We start from the raw sequence: 20384 nt of genomic DNA, 5'->3' as shown, positions 1-20384 counted from the left end.
AAAGAAAAGGATTTTTTAAGCAAAATTGCATAAATAATGCGAGGGTGTTGTACAAGAGAGCGAAACGACGTCGTGTGAACAAGGTGCTTGGCTTGTCACCAGGAGAGAGGCCCACTTTGTCAAGATAAAGATGTGAATAATAATTCAATAATTTAATAATGGAGAGCAAAGAATAATATATATAAATAAGAACAAATTGGATATGGTGGGGAGCACAGAGGCGTTGTGAAACCGTGGCCGCCCGGACCCTCTCTTCCTTTTCGTCAACACCACCACCATCTTCACATTCTCTCTCTCTCTCTCTCTCTCTCTCTCTCTCTCTCCGCTTTTTCAAGCATGACCAGCTCCTCCGCCTCCTCCCGCAAGGTTAGTTCAATTGCCCTAATCTCCATTCACCGCACAATCCCACTCTGTCATGGTTTTGATTTTTTTTTCTGTCTCTGGATTTTGATTTCTGATTGTTTTGATTGATTGTGTAGATTTTGAGTAAGATTGCTTGCAATCGGCTCCAGAAGGAGCTCGTGGAGTGGCAGGTCAATCCTCCGGCCGGCTTTAAACACAAAGTCACTGACAATCTCCAAAGGTCTTTTCTTTTCGCTTTTCTTGACTTTTTATTATCAAATTGCCGAAATTGAATAGAACAATCCACACCTCTTTATGAATCTCCTTTTGTTTTTGCTAGGTTGAGATATTCGACTGTTCGAGTTTTGTGTTTTTGCTTGGTTGAGTTGGTTTGATTTTGTTCAATTCAATTACTGTTGTTGTTGTTGTGGAATTTGTGATCTGAAGGTGGGTGATTGAAGTGAATGGAGCGCCTGGGACTCTGTATTCGAATGAGACCTATCAGCTTCAGGTTGATTTCCCTGAGCATTACCCGATGGAAGCACCACAGGTCTCTGCAAATTCATCAATTATTGTCACGTGTATTTTGTTCGGGTGATTATTATTTGCATAAAGTTGGTCATGTTAACTGATTAACAATCTGCAATCTTGTGGTGGGATGAACAGGTTATCTTTGTGCCTCCGGCTCCAATGCATCCTCATATTTATAGCAACGGTCATATATGTTTAGGTAAGTGTTTAACGGTTCCATTTAAGCTGTTGCTGGAGTTTTATCTGTTGTGTGGTATCTAGTATCTGATTCTTGTGTAATCAGTCAGTTACAGCATTGATACTCTTTTTCTCTCCCTATTTTCCTAGACCAGGATTTTCTTTATATACCCAATCTTTGAAAGCGATAGTCCTGTCCTCGTAATGAGATTAACCCTTCGTTTTATTGCTTTATTTTACACATTTTTATTTCCACTAAATATGTGGTCAATCTTGGCTGTTAGCAGAAGTGAATTTTGTTTGGGTGATAAATCTTTCTTCTGTAAAGTTGTTTTGATTACTTGTGAAGCCAAGATTGTTAAAAGGGGAGGCAGAGGGAGAGACAGATAGACAAGTAATCTCAAATTGCTTGGTTGTGTGATACTTTGTTTTGGTCATGAATATTGCCTAGTCCTAAGGAATCCTAACGAGAGTTGATTTTCACTTTTTGTTAAATTGGTCACCCCCTACTTAAATGTCCTGTCGAAGCCAAGGAAGTTACTTCGAAAATTCCTAACAAATGATGGTTGAGACAAGATTCAGCATTGAATATTTTGAAATTAATAGTGATTTTAATGGTATAATGAACATCAGGTTTAGGTCTCATTCACATGAATATCGGCCACGTTTGGCATCTAGGATAGGAATGGATTGGATTGGATTAGGATAAGATTAGATTTGTTTTAATGTTTTCATGTGTTTGGTACCCGAGGATTAGAGCTGGAATAGATTAGTACAAGAACCAAATCCGTTGTCAACTCCTCTTCTCTACCACCTCCAATACTCGGACGCAAACTCACCTCCTCTTCACTGACCCAACCTGACCCTAACCCATACCTGAGTCCATGGCCTCCACAACCAACCCCTTCTCTATCTCACTCTCCTCCAAACCACCGCCAAAGCTTCACTCTTCAAGCCCAACAACCCGGCGGAGCTTTCTCTTCGAGGTCAGAGCCACGATGTCGCGGCTCTCCAGTCTTCGTTCGTTTTGGATAGCTCCGTTGAGTGTAGGGAAATCGAAGTCGAATTCGGCGCAGCTGGTGGGCCGGCACAGTGGAAGAGAAAGACGCCGGCGCAGTGGAAGAGAAAGACTGAGGAGGGATGTCTAGCTCGCGCCGCCGCCGCCAGAGACTGAGAGATTGAGTGGAGGGATTTTTGGGTTCGATCAGATCGCACTGAGGAGGATACAAGGTTGGTGTTCGTATTTTGATTGAAGAAGGATGGTGGTAATTTGGTCAAGATCCAAGGATGGTCATCGTTATAACTTTGTACGATTGTGCATATCCCACCTCTCCAACAGGAGTTGATATCCTTCCTTGACAAGATTTAAATTTCCAATTCTTGAGGAATCTGAACCACCAAACACTAGCTTGGATTTTTTTTAGTCCTATCCGATTATTAATGCAGGCAAACAAATGCGGCCATCGTGTCCATTATTGGATCCAATTATTCTATTTAAGTTGCAATATTTTTTAACAGATATAATTTTAGTTCACTTTACCTCAGCTATATGATTCACTTTTGGATTTGCTGTTTGTAGATATTTTGTACGATTCTTGGTCGCCAGCCATGACTGTTAGTTCCATCTGTATTAGCATTCTCTCAATGCTATCAAGCTCCACTGTGAAGGTTTGTATTCCACCATCTCTGTGTCTTTGGTCCGTTCAGTTCTTTTTAGATATAAGTTTTAACTAGCAAGTTTAAATCATGGGTATTACTCTTCTTTTGTTTTCGTTTTGTAAATATAACCGGGGGTGGTTATTATTGGGGATGTGTATCTGAAGGCATCTTGTTTTATCTATACCTGCAGCAACGCCCTGAAGATAACGACCGGTATGTAAAGAACTGTAGAAATGGCAGATCTCCCAAGGAGACGAGATGGTGGTTCCATGATGATAAAGTGTAAGATAAATATGCACTCTGTTCCATCATTAGTGGTTCAAGAAATTAGAGTAGTTGGGTTTCATGTTCAGAGGACAGCTAAGGCAAAAAAGAAAGAAGCATTATAAAAAAATGGGATTTGTCCCTAATTGCTCAATAACTCTCTTATAAGTTGACTATGGCTGGTACTTGTAAAGCAAGGGGAGCAATTTGTGTTTCTACCGATTTGTAAGGAACAAACGAGGTCACAGGATGTTGGTATGAGTTCATAATTCAAGTTCCTTTCTCTTCGTGTGTTTTCTGGAGGAGGCAATTCTCCCTCACTTCCTTAGTAGTGTTGGTTTATATGTCTACTATCATTCTGACCAAGATTGATTTTAGTATGTTAATGATTTTGTTGGTGTTTTCTGCAATTTGCAGGCTTGTGATTTCATATTAGATGGTTTGATCCCATTTTTTTAACAAGATACGGTTACCAAAAGATTTCAGAGCATTCATTAGCATGGAAGTGATTATACTTGCAAAATACTTAAATTTAGAAACAAAAAGTTTTTTTTATTTTTAATTTATTTATTTTTAAATTAAGCTACCATATTGACTAATTGATTGTTTATCATATAAATTTCAATATATATATATATAGATCCCATCCAGAGCGAGGCCTCGCTTTGAAATTTCAGATCGAGGTTAGGGTTTAGGGTCATTTTTCGGTCGCATATCCATATTTCAACCGTTCAATTTCTAAGTACTAATGTATAGATTATCTCTGTAAAATTTTAGCCAAATTGATGGTCGTTAAGGTATTGATAACTGTTTTAAAGCTAGTACGATTCAGATTGGACAAATTCAGTCTTCTATTTGTTTAAGCGAGTTAGATACCTTAAAGACCATCAATTTCGTTGAAATTTTGCAGAGATAATCTATACATTAGTGCCTAGAAACTGAACAGTTGAGATGTGGATGTGCGACTTAAAAGTGACCCTAAACCCTAATCTCGCTCTGAAATTTCAAAGCGAGGCCTCGCTCTAGATAAGATCTGATATATTATATATATGTAAATGATTAAACTTTTTAATATAGGTGGTTGTTCGGTAATTTCAACTTTATGTCATTGCTAACAAATAATTAAAAAAAAAAAAAAACTGAACTCATGTCAAGTTTGGATTTAGGGTAATCTCTATTTGATCCGAGTTAGCTGTCTCGACTCATGCTAGTTATGGTAGGTTCCACAAGGCAATGATAGATAAATGATTATTTCAAAAATGTCAAGGCAATGATAGAAACATGATTATTTGGAAAATCTGGTTGATATCTATGAGATAGGTAAATACATTATTAAATGCAGCAAAACTTTTTCCCCACGGAAAGGATTGATATATTGCCCTGAATTTTATAGTAGTTTTTTGAATTGAAATACTTATTCAACTTATGCAAAATCCTTCCTATTTAGTATAATAACTTTTAGTATCTTCTAATATTTCATAGTTCATTTTTGTAACACATGAAAAATTGAAATATGTAGGGGACGACTTCAACAATTTGTTAAACTACTGAGATAACTTTTATCTATCCCCATATCTTTGTATGGCTGAAAAAAAACAGAACTTTGGTCTGTGGTTGATCATTGTAATGTTTACTATACGTTCACAACTGATCACGGAATGCATGCCTCGTGTTCTCACACTGAACTTTATGTTTAGAGTAGAACTTCCACCTACTCAAAAGAAAGACATCTCAAGCCTGTGTGAGCTAATAAAAGCCAAACGATGAGCCTTTTTATGTACTACAGATATTCAAGAAAAGAGTATTCTGAAAAAATAGATATTCAAGAAAAGAGTATTCTAAAAAAATTCATAGACTTAGGAGAACTCCTTCGTCTGGAGGAAATGATAAAGGAATACCCAGAAACGCATTTACACATTATCGATCATATGGGAAGCCCTACTCTCCTAAAACAGTTTCGGGTACCATGCACAACCAAAGGAATAACAATGTACATCTTCTTCTAAAACAGTTTTTATAAACTTCTGGAGCCATACATCCGAAATCATCTATGTCAAACATGATTTAACAAACATGAGCCCTCCTCCTTTCAAAAAAAAAAAAAAGAGTCCTCGTATAGTGTGTGTTTGTTATTGCATCCCGAAACTTTCTTAATTGTTTAGAAATGTATATTTTTCTTGGGTTTTTGTGATATTGACACATTCCGGAATTGCTTGTCAATCATATGGGAAGCCCTACTCTCCTCAGTTGGGGACATAGCCATCTTTTACAGAATCGACCCCGAAGTCATTATCCAAAGCTTGACATGTGTAGAAGTACGGGAGAATGTTCCTTTGAGGTTCCTTATTTCTACATTGAAATGAGTAAAACCTTGAAATGGTAAACCTCGACAGATTAATAAAAACCTTGAAGTCGGTTTTATTTTTGACTGGCAGTATATTGGGAAAGCTACTAAATTATTGGTACTATGACACTGCTTTAACTTTTCGATATGTCACCATTATTGTAAAGCAAATAGAGTAGTCGATATGACACTCTTTGCTATTAGGTGCATGTTTGAATACATTGTTGTTGTAGAGACTCCTGTTATTAGTCGGGAGGTTTTATTGAGACTTGAGGTGTGTTGTAATCAGGGGTTTAGGCATCATATCTACCCTTATGTATTTATCCGTTTCATTAGTAAAGGCCTGAGGGCAGCCGCATAGCCCTTATTTCAACAAAAAAATAGAAACGAGAAATCTCATTGTTGATACAATATTCATAAACAGAAATCTATAATCCTGTAATATCCATGTTTCGCAGAAAGTACAAAATATGGAGCTGTTGATACTAACTAGGATGCTTAGCATCTTCATATTTTTGTTTTTCCAGAAGTAGCGCACCTCGCTTCTCTACTAGCCCACCAACAAAAAAGGTTGATTCCAGATATTTCCCTTAAACAGCGAAACTAAACTCTCCACGTACATATATAGCTGGTTCAAGTGCCAAATTAGCAGGAGTCTCAAGAACATTCACACATGCCCTTCCGTTTGGATTATGCAGCACCAAGTACTTCCCATTACAGTTCATCAAACTTCCCCGTTCTCTAAAATGCATAAAGGAGAAAAGTAGATCATTTCCGTTTGAGGAAGTCCAGGTATCCATATCTCTGTACAAGAAATTTTTATCACTTTAGTCCAAGATTATTCCTTGACTCTATATTCTTTCATCACCCACAGTGTAATTTCACTGCCGGTATAGAAATATACAAACGCATCAGAATTGAAGTAGGGTTTTGACTGGGAGTCTTGATAGTATTTCAATAAGGAGATCATCGAATTCGATGCGAGGTCGACAGGCGGAAGGGACTAGTCGCTGCTTTCGGTGACGGTGACTGTGTTTGTCAGCCATGATTTTCTTCTCTGAAGATTCGTCCGAAATTTGAAACTTAAGTTAACGATTGAGCCCTTACTGGAGCTGAAATTTCATTAGAGATCGATAAGTCTTAACGATTAACATACTGATGATCAGATTTCCTTGTGAAAATGAAAAGAGCAATTGAAAACTTATTACGTATATATACTTACGAGCAAGACTGCAAGAACGAGCACAAGAAGAGTTTTGGGGATCGAAACTAGCTAGGTTCCTAGTTCTACGTTGAACCCAAGTTGTCCTCAGATTTACATTTGTTTAGTGAGATTATATAGACTACTTGTACAATTACCTGCTTCCGAATTTTAAAATTTAGCAATTATAATGACCATTTACACAATTTTTGCCTAAAAATTACTCACTCACTCAACCAAGAGTTTTTTACTCCCATTTACCCAATCTAACATCTGTTGACAGTATTGCCCTCATTTCACTTATCTCTCTCTCTCTCCCCTCCCCTCTACGATCTATATATTCTCTCTCTCTCTCTCTCTCTCTCTCTCTCTCTCTCTCTCTCTCTCTCTCTCTCTCTCTCTCTCTCTCTCTCTCTCTCTCTCTCTCCTCCTCCTCCTCCTCCTCCTCCTCCTCCTCCCTCACCGATACTCTCAACTTGTCTCAGACTCTCTCTCTCTCTCTCTCTCGGCCTCTCTCTGTCACTGGACTTTGCCCCCCTAGGCGACTCCGGCAACCCAGACTGCGACAGCCTCCCTCTCACTGTCACTGACGCTCAACCCAGGTCTCCATCCAACCAGGCCTCCGACGAATCAGACCGCGACGGCCTCTCTCTCTCTCTCTCACTGATGCTCAACCCAGTCCTCCGGCGAACCAGGCTTCCGGCGAATTAGGCCGCGACAGCCTCCAAGTCTGATTACGGCCTCTTGAATTATCTCCTTGGATTAGACGGCTTCTTCTCCCCCGGATTTAGGGTTTCCCAGTGGTGATCCAGATCGGAATTGGCCTAGACGACTTGGTCCAGATCGGAATCGGCCTCGACGACTCGCTGGTCCCAATCTAGATCGGAAAACATGCAGAACCGGAAAGAGAGATTTCCGGATCCTGATTTTGATTTTGGTCTGCATTTTGAATTTTCCATTTGAAATTGATTGTGATGGATTGAATGTATAAGATGGTAAAATCTGGTGAATTCAAGCCTTGAAGAAGGCAGGTCTGCAACCATCGAAGTCGAAGATGGGAGGAGAAGAAGATGTGGGTGCCCAGAGCATTTTCTGGGTGCCCAAATCAAATTTTTTTTTTTTTGGTAAAATTGGGGCAAAATGCCCAGAAGGAAAGAAAAAAGAAAACAGAAAAAAAATTTAAGGGGCAATAATCTGATTATTGGGGGGGTAATAATACGATTATTAGGGGGTAATAATACGATTACTGGGGGCATTAATATGATTATTGGGGGCAATAATACGATAATTTGGGGGGGGGGGGGGCAATAATATGATTTCTGAGTATTATTAGGGGCAATAAAATCGGATGCCGGATTCAGGTCACCGGAGTCTGCGGCCTGCCACCCATCACCTGAGTCCGGCGAGGTCTCCGATGACTTCTCTCTCTAAGTGACAAAGAAGGAGAGGGCAAAATTGTCCTAAAAATAAATAAAAAGCAATAAAAAAAAATACTTAATTGGGTAAATGGGCAAAATATATATAAGATATTGTGTAAGTGGACAATTTCTTAGAGTGTTTGGGTAAGTGGGGTTAATTAACCCCAAAATTGTGTAAATGGTCATTATAAAAAACTGATGTTAAAGAACCAAAATAACAACTATTTCATTCTTCATGCATGCAGCATTAGGGCTGTCAATTTCGACACGACCCGATAACACGACTCGAAACCGGCACGAAATAAAGCGGGTTGAACCCGCACGATTAAAAAGCGGGTTAGCCTCGGGTCAACCCGTCATGACCCATTTAATAAACGGGTCGGCCACAGGTCAACCCGCCAACACGAAATGAACCCATATAACCCGATTATTCTATACTTCTTCTTGAAATTTTGGACGTTGGGAGTATTTGATCCTAGGATCGGACAATTTGAAATATTTTGCTTCATCAATATTGGATTTAATTATTTATGAATTATATATAATTATTTATATTCTTCGTTTTATGGAGTTTTTAGTGAATTTAATCAATTTATACATTTTTTTAGTTAAATGGGTCGCAGTGTTAACCCTCAAATGGGTCATTTTGTCCAACACGACACGACCTATTTATTAAATGGGTTAAGCGGGTTGGAAACGGGTAACCCATTTAATAAATAGGTTGGGTTTAAATTTTCGACACGATTAATAAATGGGTTGAGTTTGGGTTTGTCTCTTGTGACACTACATATACCTTGACCTAACACGAACCCAACCCGACACGATCCATTGACAGCCCTATGTAGCAGCATGCTCCTTCTATCAGAGCCTCAATACTAAGAAGATGGAAAACAAGGTAGATGCAATTGTTCACCTATATCTACAACCAACTGGAATAATCGTAATGAAATCCCAATTCATATGTCCGTAGTAAACATATCTCATAATCGATCTCATCAACGAAGAAATATATATCGTCAAACCAAAACTTAGGCACCATATATATATAAAGCAAAATTTAGCCTATCATAGTAGCAAGCAAATTAGGTGGAGATGGATTTAGTGAATAATTTAACTAGTACTACATCACATTTATAGAAGTACGTAATGGCTTAACCATACCTTTCCTTTAGAAGTCGTAAACTTCTTATTTGTTGATCTTCATACTTGATCATGTTGAAATGTTTAGTTTCTTCCGATATTTCTTAAGAAGTTAATTGAATCTAATTAATTATATATTTATATAAACTAAAATGATAGGACACATAAATACCATTCATTTTACTTGTTGTAATCCATCACTGATCATATACTTTCCCATGCAACACACAGAAACTGAAAATCTTTCATGAGGATTCGTCGGTAGGTCTTCTCACTTACATCGTTGATGTTTCCTTGAATCTGAACAATGAAAAAGAATCTGATTCAAATTAATGCAATTTTCCTTTACATTCTTGATATCCAAGCATAACTTATATATCTTCCTTAAATTTGGGGTTATAATGTAACCAAGATTCAATAGAGATGTGATTGGCATCGTTTCTAGATTTATGAGCTTGTATCGTGCGTGTGGTTGTGAACTCTACGACACTTTTAAGGTGTGTAGCCGACTGTTGAAGTTCTAGGTTTGTGCACTTTAATAATATATAGCTACATGCCAACATCATCCGTTGGCACATATATAAGATTTTAATGATTTTAATGATGCACGCATGAGATTTATTATATTTTCACCTTGGTCGACCCCCTTCTGAAAATTAATTTTTGGAAATTGAATAAAGATGGTGTCTTATTATGCAAGTGATCATAATCGTAGTTGTAATTGAAGTTGTTAGTTTCTTCTAATATTTCATATGAGTTGAGAGTTTTAATCATAAACACATGATCGAGACCAAGATCCAACATGCCCATCTTCTCGATCACAATGACATGTTAATGAATAACCAACTAATAAGAAGAAAAAGGAAGGCACTAAAACTACAAGTTGTCATTGATCCATTCTCCATCTCTTCAAATGGCAAAAATCTCCACATACTTTTTTCATGGTTTCTCGATCATAGCCAGGTTAAACAAATGTATGTGATCGAACAACTACTCAATCACGCAATGCATATATTGTTAAGGGTATATAAGTGTATTTTGCAATCTACTTGACACTCTTGTATAAATAGCTGACTAGTACTCTCATTCTGAAGTAGGTTCTCGTTCTGAGTTGAACACTATACAGACCTCTTGTTCATCATTTCCTTTCTTTTTGTTCAAGAAAATATACAAAGCTTTCATATATGCCTCATGTTCTCATAAAAGTGGTATGATCAAGCTACATGATCTCATTGTGTAGCAGTGGCGGATGCAGGAATATATATAAACACTATACAGACCTCTTGCATGTTCATCATTTCCTTTCTTTTTGTTCAAGAAAATATACAAAGCTTTCATATATGCCTCATGTTCTCATAAAAGTGGTATGATCAAGCTACATGATCTCATCATGTAGCAGTGGCGGATGCAGGAATATATATAAGCAGGGGGAAAAATTAGAAGCAAATGAGTGGAAAGATTGAAGCAAATATATAAATCTGCTGTGTACATCATATAAAGTTGTTGTGTACAAGAAGCAAAATAGAAAGGAGATCCTAAAGCTGCCGTGTACAACCTATAGATAGAATTTGAATCAAATTCAACAAAGCAGATCAGTATCTTTGCAGCTACTTTAATTTGACAAGTTTTAAATCAAGCAATGATCAACATAGATAAACTATGAGATATAGTTATATAGGTAATCCATTAGAACAAACTAAATACAGGGTACAAACCAATTAACAAGAAGCAAAGGAAGAATCGCTGTTCAAAAAAAGAAGAAGGAAGAATTGCATGGCAGAGATTGAAGACTCAAAGAGTCGATCAGACTCGAAGACTAGAAGTTTGGTAGTTTGAGGATTCTCAATAGAACAAAAAGAATAGGTAAAGGTCTGGCCGTCTCGGAATTGGGATCACCCTTTACATATACAATTATATACGAAGAGAGATTTGGCGATAGGAACGGGGCCTAATCAATTATATGTTATATGTATCAAAATATCGACCCAGGTCAATTTGGAAACTGTGTCGGTAACCCAAAGGGTGAAAATAAACACTAAAAAGCTGTGAATATTAGGTGACCCGGTGACTCAATGGGTGAACTTACTCTAAGATTGTACATCAGATCCATATTGTGGACCAGCTCCAAGGCCAGCTTCTAGTTTTCTTGGGTACTTATTCAATTATTATAATTTTTGAAATTGCTTCTTTAATGATAATGAGAAAGCCTTCCGTACCCTCTTCTAGCTTGAACTAGTTCCATCTTTTATTAATTCAACCCTCGTGATTGTATGACAATATGCTTAGCTAGACATGTTTGGAAGAAGCAGAGGAAGAGGAGGATGTTCTTGTAGGATTCCTAAGAACATATAACTTCCCTTCACCTCTGGATCCATGTTGTCTGTTTGGTTTATAACGATTACCTATACGATTTAGCTTGAACCAAAATGACAATTATTATTTTTCTTTATTATTTTTTTTTTTGAAATTTTGATGCCAAAACATGCACAATAAAACAAGAACATCCTCCCGATCCGTCAGTAATCGCATAAACAAATTTGAAATAACAACAGTAAATTAGATTATCTTAATTAAAGCAAGCACAAAGTGTCTCAATTAAACAAATTGTAAATCACAATTGATCGACATAGGAAGATGTAGTATAGAAAACTAAGCAAAATTAACCCTAAGAGGACACAGCGTTGTCATTTCAGGCAATAGAAATATTGCATCCCAAAACTCAGCGCAGGCCCTGAAACTAAGATAGATATTCTAGATTTACCTAGTTATTGAGGACTACCAACCTTGATACTTAGCCACAATGGTACATAAATTCTTGTGTTACATGTTTAAGTTATCTTATAAACAAAAAAACATGTAGTCAACCTAAAAATTTCCCGGAATATTAGAAAACATATGATGTTAAAATGAAGGGAAAAATCCTCATATGGTACCTAGACTATTGTCTATTACATTTTTTGGTACCTTAACTTTTAAAACTACCCTAATGGTGCCTAAACTAAAGCACCGCTTTCCCATATGGTACTTCCATCCATTCTGCCGTTAAGTTTGCTTACGTGGTGCCAACGTGGAAATAAAGTGCCAAATAAGTTATGGGCAAATAGTAAAAAAAAAAAAAATCCTCATATGGTATATGGACTATCGTCTATTGCATTTTCTGATACCTAAGCTTTTAAAACTACCCTGATGGTACCTGAACTAAAGCGCTGTTTCCTCATATGGTACTTCCATCCATTCTGCCGTTAAGTTTGCCTATGTAGCCCATACTTATAGAGGCAAATTAATCATAACAACCAGTCCAACAAGCCAAGTCACCAAGAACACACATAGTTTTTACTATTTGCCTAGAGCTTATTTGGCACTTTTATGTCCACATTTAGGGGTCATCATTTGGCCCTAAACCCGCCTGGGCTGAAGGCCTACCCGGCCTTTGCACTAGGGCAGGCCGGCCCGACCCTTTCTCAAATATGGTAGGATATGGGCCATACAAATGAAGCCTGGTTTGTTTGAGCCCTTTAGGGCCAAGCCCGACCCGGCCTTTTAAGCCAGCCTAATTAAGCCCTAATAATTTCTTATTTTTTTATATGTTCTCTTTTTTCTATAACATACAATTTATATCTTCTTTGTAATTGACTTCCCAAGCTTTATTTTCTTTAATTTTTGTTTCCATTGTTAAATAACAATTAATTTTGGGAGATTTAGATACATAGTTAATTGAATATAACCACCTTAACTAATATTTATAAATGTTATATGTTATTTTTGGGGCTGTGACCACTTACCCAATTTTAGACAGAAAATTGCCCACTTACTCCACCAAGTGTTATTTAACCTCATTTACCCAATCTAACAGTGTTTGACAGTATTACCCTCATTTTAATTAATAAATTACATTAATCTCTCTCTCTCTCTCGCTCCCTCCCTCCCTCCCTCACGCTCACGGCCCAGAACCTCGATGCCTGGTGATGATCCTCGTCGCCTCGATGCTCGGTGATGATCCGCGTCGCCGTCGTCTCCGGTCACGAAAACCAAACCTCCTTCACTTCTCTGATGGTGGCGATGTCGAGGCCTTCGGAATCCGACTGAAACTCTGTCTCTGTCAGATCCGATTGGCGGAGCAGTACAGCCTGGTGATGATTCTCGTCGCCTCGATGCCCGGTGATGATCCTCGTCGCCGTCGTCTCCAGTTACGAAAACCAAACCTCCTTCACTTCTCTAATGGTAGTGATGTCGAGGCCTTCGGAATCCGACTGAAACTCTGTCTCTGTCAGATCCGATTGGCGGAGCAGTACAACAATCGGAGCAACCATCTCGGTGCCGCGACGCTGTCGGAGCCAGTCGGTCATTCGGACCGCTACCTTCTTTGGCGCGGTCAAGTATGGAGGCCGCGCATTCTGCTTCTCTAAGATTGGTGAATGGTTGCGTGGCACTACTGTTATGGTTTCTTCTCTAGCGCCTGGCGTTCGAGGTGGTCATGCCTTCTGGTGTTGCACGTCTCAAGGTGATGGCATGGATTGTTTTGACTGGCTACTCTGGGATTGGTGTTGATGTGTTGGTGGCTCCGAGCCCGGTGGGTAGGCCACCAGATCGAGGTTTCTCTTAACATAAGGGATTTATCTACTTGATCAGGCACTTGGAAATGGTTATTTGGAAGATAATAATAAGATTATTGGGAGGCAGTAAATAGATTATTGGGAGGCAGTAAACAGATTATTGGGGGGCAATAAAATGTTTACTGGGGAAATAATAAGATTACTGGGGGGCAATAATAAGATTATTTATTCGGATAACCCTACTAAAACTTTCAAAATTATAAACATCTTCATTTTTCATTCATTATTGATCCCTAATAAACTTGTTATTGGGGGAAATAATATGTTTACTGGGGGGCAATAATATGATTACTGGATATTATTAGGGGGCAATAAAATCAGCCACCGGAATCCAGGCACCGTTCCGATAGCCGGATTCGGAATTCCGGACAAAAGTCGCCTGATTTTGGTGAACAGTGGCCGGATTCCGTCATCGGTCGCCTGAGTCCGTCACCGGAGTCGGTGGCCGGCCACTGTTGACCGGAGTCTGGCAAGGTCTCCAATGACTTCTCTCTCTAAGTGAGAAAGAAGGAGAGGGCAAAAAAGTCTCAAAAATAAATAAAAAGAATTAATTGGGTAAAGGGGAAATAATCCCTTAGAGTGTTTTGGGTAAATGGGTTAAAAAACTGTTAGTGGAGCAAGTGGGCAAATTTTAAGCTAAAATTGGGTAAATGAGCATTTCCCCTAATTTCAATATGTGTGTGTGTGTGTATTAAATATGATCAACAAAAATAATGAGTCTTGTATTACTTATATAATTATTAAGCCACATTTTGAGGAAACAAAAATGTATTTCTTTTAGTTAAACAAAATAAGACCATTTTCAGCCCATTTCGGCTCTATTTGGCCCTATTCGGAAGGTCGGCCCGACCTGGCCCTTTCAACCCTAGCAGCTCCGGCCTTTTGGGCGGGTAAGAGTTATCCTATTTAAGCCCTGACTCTAAATTTTGTTGACTTTGACTAGGTCATGTCCGACCCAACCCTAAGCCCTAAAATTTAGGGTAGGGCTAGCCCTAGGCCGACCCATGTGTTGTGCGGAAGCGTAACAAACACAATATTGATATGGAACTAGATGAGCAACCGAACAATGAAAAAGAAAGCAAACACAAGAACACAAGAATTTATAGTGGTTCACTCAATCAATGTGATTGAGCTACGTCCACTTCGGAGCCGGCGAGAAATTCCACTATAATCAATTGGAGAGAATACAATTAGAGTTTGAGAATAAACTCTACCCAAAACCCCAAATACAATTAGGTTAATTGTCTAATCTCTCACACCACTAAAAAAATCCCAGCGGCAGCAAGGCATCTCTATATATATATATTCCCTAATTAACATAGGGATACATACATAGCTTAATTAACCTAGGGGCCTTGCCCACGTGATCACCATGGGCCATTCAATTGGATTTTGCCCACCAATTAAATAAAGCCAATATTCACTAATCTCCACCTTGGCTTTATTTTGATGTAAATTCTCCAAAATAGAACTTCAAAACCAATCACCGCTCCGACATCCCCGTAGGGAATTTCAAATTCTACAAATACCAATCAATGCTTGAACTTGCTCAATGGAACCGACTTTGTCAACATATCAGCAGGATTATCTGCAGTTCCAATTTTGAGGAGTTGAACATCACCATCCTCCACCATCTGACGAATCTTGTGAAATTTGACATTTATATGTTTAGTACGAGCATGAGTAACTTGGTTCTCTGCTAAATGAATAGCACTTTGACTGTCACAAAAAATATCCACATATTCTTGAATAATTCCCAAGTCCTCAAGCAAACCACGTAGCCAAACTGCTTCTTTTGCACCCTCTGTTACCGCCATATATTCAGCTTCTGTAGTCGACAAAGCAATTGTAAATTGCAAATTCGACTTCCAACTCACCGGTCCACTAGCAAGAGTAAACACATAAGCTGTAGTAGATCGGCACTTATCCAAATCACTTGCGAAATCAGAGTCCACATATCCAACAACACATTGACTTGTCTTATCCTGCTGAAAAACTAATCCAACATCCACAGTACCAAGAATATACCGTAGAATCCACTTCACTGCTTGCCAATGACCTTTACCTGGGTTATGCATATATCTGCTCACCACACTTAAGGCCTGTGAAATATCCGGTCTAGTACACACCATACATCAAGCTACCAACAGCACTAGCATAAGGAACTTTAGCCATATATTTCATATCATCATCTGTGCTAGGAGACATAGTAGATTTAAGCTTAAAGTGAGAGGCAAGAGGTGTACTTACAGGTTTAGATTTATCATTCATGCCAAACCGATGCAGTACCTTCTTCAAATATTGCTTCTGTGACAAACAAACTTTGCCTCTTGATTTATCTCTTTCCATTTCCATGCCCAATATCTTTTTAGCTTCTCCCAAGTCCTTCATCTCAAATTCACCACTCAATTGTGATTTTAATTTATTTATCTCCACCTTGCTCTTAGATGCAATTAACATATCATCAACATATAAGAGCAAATAAATGAAGGTCCCATCCTGTAGCTTGCGAAAATAAACACATAGATCATAAAGACTCCGAGTGTACTTCTGACCGAACATAAATTTATCTAACTGCTTGTACCACTGCCTTGGAGATTGTTTCAAACCATACAATGATTTATGCAGTTTGCAGACCCAATTTTCTTTACCAGCAATTTTAAATCCTTCTGGCTGAGTCATATATATCTCTTCTTTTAATTTACCATGTAAGAAAGCAGTTTTTACATCAAGTTGTGCTAACTAAAGATCAAACTGTGCAACCAAGGCCAATAAAATACGAATAGAAGAATGCTTAACAACAGGAGAAAATACCTCATTGTAGTCAATTCCTTCTTTTTGTGCGTAGCCTTTAGCTACCAATCTAGCCTTATACCGTGATCCTTCCTTTTTAGCAAACACCCACTTGCAACCAATTGCTCTCTTCCCATGCGGTAACTGAACCAACTCCCATGTTTTATTCTTGTGAAGAGACTTCATCTCCTCACCCATAGCTTTTTTCCATTCTACACAATCTGCATGTATGACAGCTTCTTCATAAGTAGTAGGAATTTCTTCTTCAGTAACTGGAAGTGCATAAGTCACCATATCATTAAGCCAAGCTGGCTTTTGAGCATTCCTTTTTCCCTTTGTAGTTGCAATTGGTCCATCTTGCTGTGTAGGCTCTTGGGTTGGAGTCTCTACTTCAATACTCATGTCCTCAATATTTAAATCATCTGAATCAACATTAGGACTCACTGGATCAATTGGAGTTTCAACAATTTTTTTCTTTAACTCCACCTGCTGCAAACTCTCTACGGTCATTCTCTGCTCATCAGAATTTTTCTGCTTGTTCTTATCAACCATAATAGCCTCATCAAAAGTCACATCTCTGCTTACAACAACTTTCTTCACATCTGAACACCAAAGCTTAAATCCCTTAACACCCTCATTAAATCCCAAGAATATAGCTTTCTTGGCCCTTGGATCTAGCTTGCTTTCCCTGACATGAAAATAAGCAGGACAACCAAAAATATGTAAATAATGATAATCAGTAGCAGGTTTACCAGACCATACCTCCATGGGAGTTTTTCCCTCAAGTGTAGCAGTAGGTAACCTATTAATGAGATGGCTTGCACACACAACTGCCTCAGCCCAAAATTCTTTGCCTAATCCAGAATTAGACAACATACACCGAATTTTCTCCAATAAAGTCCGATTCATGCGCTCTGCCACCCCATTCTGTTGTGGTGTCTCTCTAACTGTGAAGTGTCTCACAATGCCCTCATCTTGACATAGTTTCGAGAACGGATCAGATTTGTATTCACCACCATTATCTGACCTGAGCCTCTTAATTTTTCGACCGGTCTGAGTCTCAATCATCTTCTTCCACTTCACAAATATATCTAAGACTTCATCTTTATGCTTCATGGTGTACACCCATACTCTTCTAGAGAAGTCATCAACAAAAGAGACATAATAATGCTTACCTCCCAAAGATGCAGTTTTGGTAGGTCCCCATACATCAGTGTGAACATAATCTAGAGTACCTTTAGTCTGATGAACTGCAGTGCTAAATTTAACTCTAGTCTGTTTTCCCAAGACACAATGTTCACAAAATTCTAATTTTCCGGTCTTTACACCTTTCAATAGACCTTGCTTCACTAATCCCTGCATTGCTTTCTCACCAGCATGTCCAAGACGCATATGCCATAATTTTGTATTGTCTACATCATCATCTATAGTCTCAGATATTGCTGTTTCACCTGTCACTGTGCTCCCTTGTAGAAAATATAAATTTCTGAACCTTTCACCTCTCATCATCACAAGTGAACCAGAGACAACTTTAGCAACTCCACTTTTCAATGTAATTGTGTGCCCTTTTGATTCTAAAGTTCCCAAAGAGATAAGATTTTTCTTCAAATTTGGAACATACCGGACATTAGTTAATTCTCTTACTACTCCATCATGCATCTTGAGACGAATTGTACCAATCCCTCTTGTTCTGCAAGGACTGTTGTCTCCCATCAAAACTACTCCACCATTCAACTCCTTGAAAGTAGAGAACCATTCCCTATTAGGGCACATATGATGTGAATAACCTGAATCCATAATCCACTTGTCAGAATAACCAACTGCAGATGAACTAGCCAAAGCAAACTCAATCTCTTCTTCTTCAAAATCTTCAAAAGCTGATGAACAACTCCAAGCAAAATCAAAGTCGTCATCTTCATCATCTCTTACAACATTCACTTCAGAATCCTTCTTGTCACTATTCTTCAACTTAGGACAATCTTTCTTCCAATGACCTTTGTTGCAACAAAAAGCACACTCATCTTTTGCAGGAAATTTACTTCTTGACTTGGAACGAGATTTACGTCTTTTTCAAGTAGGTTTTCTCTCATCAGATCTGCCCCTTACTACAAGTGCTTCACCTGAAACATTCTGAAGTTGCTTCTCTTTCTTTCTGCACTCATTATTTATCAATGAATTACACACATCATCAAATTTCACATCATTCTTTCCATGCAACAAAGTTGTAATCAAATGCTCATACTCGTCAGGAAGAGAATTTAGCAAACACAACGCTTTATCCTCATCACTAATTTTCACATCCAAATTAGCCAAATCTGCAAGTATCTTATTGAAATCACTGATGTGTTCAGACACAGAACGATAATTAAATCGGAAAAGCCGCCTCTTCAGGTGAAATCGATTTTCAGCACTCTTGATCATATATTGGTCTTCTAATTTCTTCCACAACACTTTTGCAGAAGTTTCTTTCATGACAAAGAATTTCTGATCTTTAGCAAGACACATTCTGATAGAACCAGAAGCCCACTTGTTAATTCTCGCCCACTCTACATCATCTATGTCTGCAGGTTTATCTTCCAGAGCTATATCCAGTTCTTATTGACACAAGACATCCATCATCTCACACTGCCACATGCCAAAATTGTTGGTGCCATTAAACTTTTCAACTTCAAATTTGGCATTACCAATTGATGGCCTAGAAGTAGACCAACGCGAAGAACCTGAAGACTCAGTCCCTTTCTTTTTCTCGTCAACCATGATTTCCAATCAATGAATCAACTCCCAATTCAGAACCAGAGTTCTAATACCAGTTTGTTGTGCGGAAGCGTAACAAACACAATATTGATATGGAACTAGATGAGCAACCGAACAATGAAAAAGAAAGCAAACACAAGAACACAAGAATTTATAGTGGTTCACTCAATCAATGTGATTGAGCTACGTCCACTTCGGAGCCGGCGAGAAATTCCACTATAATCAATTGGAGAGAATACAATTAGAGTTTGAGAATAAACTCTACCCAAAACCCCAAATACAATTAGGTTAATTGTCTAATCTCTCACACCACTAAAAAAATCCCAGCGGCAGCAAGGCATCTCTATATATATATATATTCCCTAATTAACATAGGGATACATACATAGCTTAATTAACCTAGGGGCCTTGCCCACGTGATCACCATGGGCCATTCAATTGGATTTTGCTCACCAATTAAATAAAGCCAATATTCAATACCATGCTGACCCCTATCCACGTTAAACTAGTTCCAATTCGAGATTGGAGAAATATTATTAATTTATCGAACATTCATTTATGAAGATTTTACTTTAATGTTGAATTAATGACGGCTCTCAGTTTATTCTGAAGTAAATATCAAGCAAGTCCGTAGAGGTTTCTAGAAATTTTGATTTACTAAATCAAGCATTTATTGCTAAACAAATCAGGATTTTATTTCTAAACAATTTTTTTTGGCTTGGAGAGCTAGCCTACTATTAATAGCGGACTTTGGGTCGATCATCAAACCTAGGCCGAAGGCCTTTTTCTCTTTCCTTCTGTGATGAAAAACCCTAGTAATTTGTGTTTCTGATAGGCTGATAGCATTAGCAAAGTCTTCCATCTATCTTAAAATCATGGTTCAGCTAATGAACCCCTTTAGTCTTTTGGCTGCGAAACATGTCAAGGATCTCGTTGGTGCTGTCGAGGAAAAAGCAGAGGCTTCGTTTCTAGCAGCAGAGAAAAAGGAGAATGATGAGAAGAAGGAGAAACAGAAGCAGAAACAGAGACCGCGTCGACGTCCTGTTTCTTCAGTAGCAAAATCAAAATCTACCATCCCAATTAGTACTAGTACTGGCGGCACTGTGAAGTCCTCCAATGGCGGCCAACACCAACAGGAAGATCCTGCG

At 38.4% G+C, this 20384-nt stretch overlaps 1 protein-coding gene across 1 annotated transcript; it reads left to right on the top strand.

Annotated features, from left to right (window-relative positions):
• The first annotated feature begins 197 nt into the window (after positions 1 to 197).
• LOC112189896 (probable ubiquitin-conjugating enzyme E2 18) lies at positions 198 to 3383 on the top strand. Its single transcript, XM_024329280.2, has 6 exons — positions 198 to 366; positions 480 to 583; positions 790 to 892; positions 1009 to 1072; positions 2630 to 2718; positions 2900 to 3383. Exons 1-6 carry the CDS (start codon positions 337 to 339, stop codon positions 2993 to 2995), a joined length of 486 nt encoding a protein of 161 aa, XP_024185048.1. The 5' UTR covers positions 198 to 336; the 3' UTR covers positions 2996 to 3383.
• Positions 3384 to 20384: the final 17001 nt, after the last annotated feature.

The sequence above is a fragment of the Rosa chinensis genome, chromosome 2, assembly GCF_002994745.2.
Source record: "Rosa chinensis cultivar Old Blush chromosome 2, RchiOBHm-V2, whole genome shotgun sequence".
Taxonomy (NCBI): Eukaryota; Viridiplantae; Streptophyta; class Magnoliopsida; order Rosales; family Rosaceae; genus Rosa; species Rosa chinensis.
This window is presented reverse-complemented; position numbering and strand designations above follow the sequence as displayed.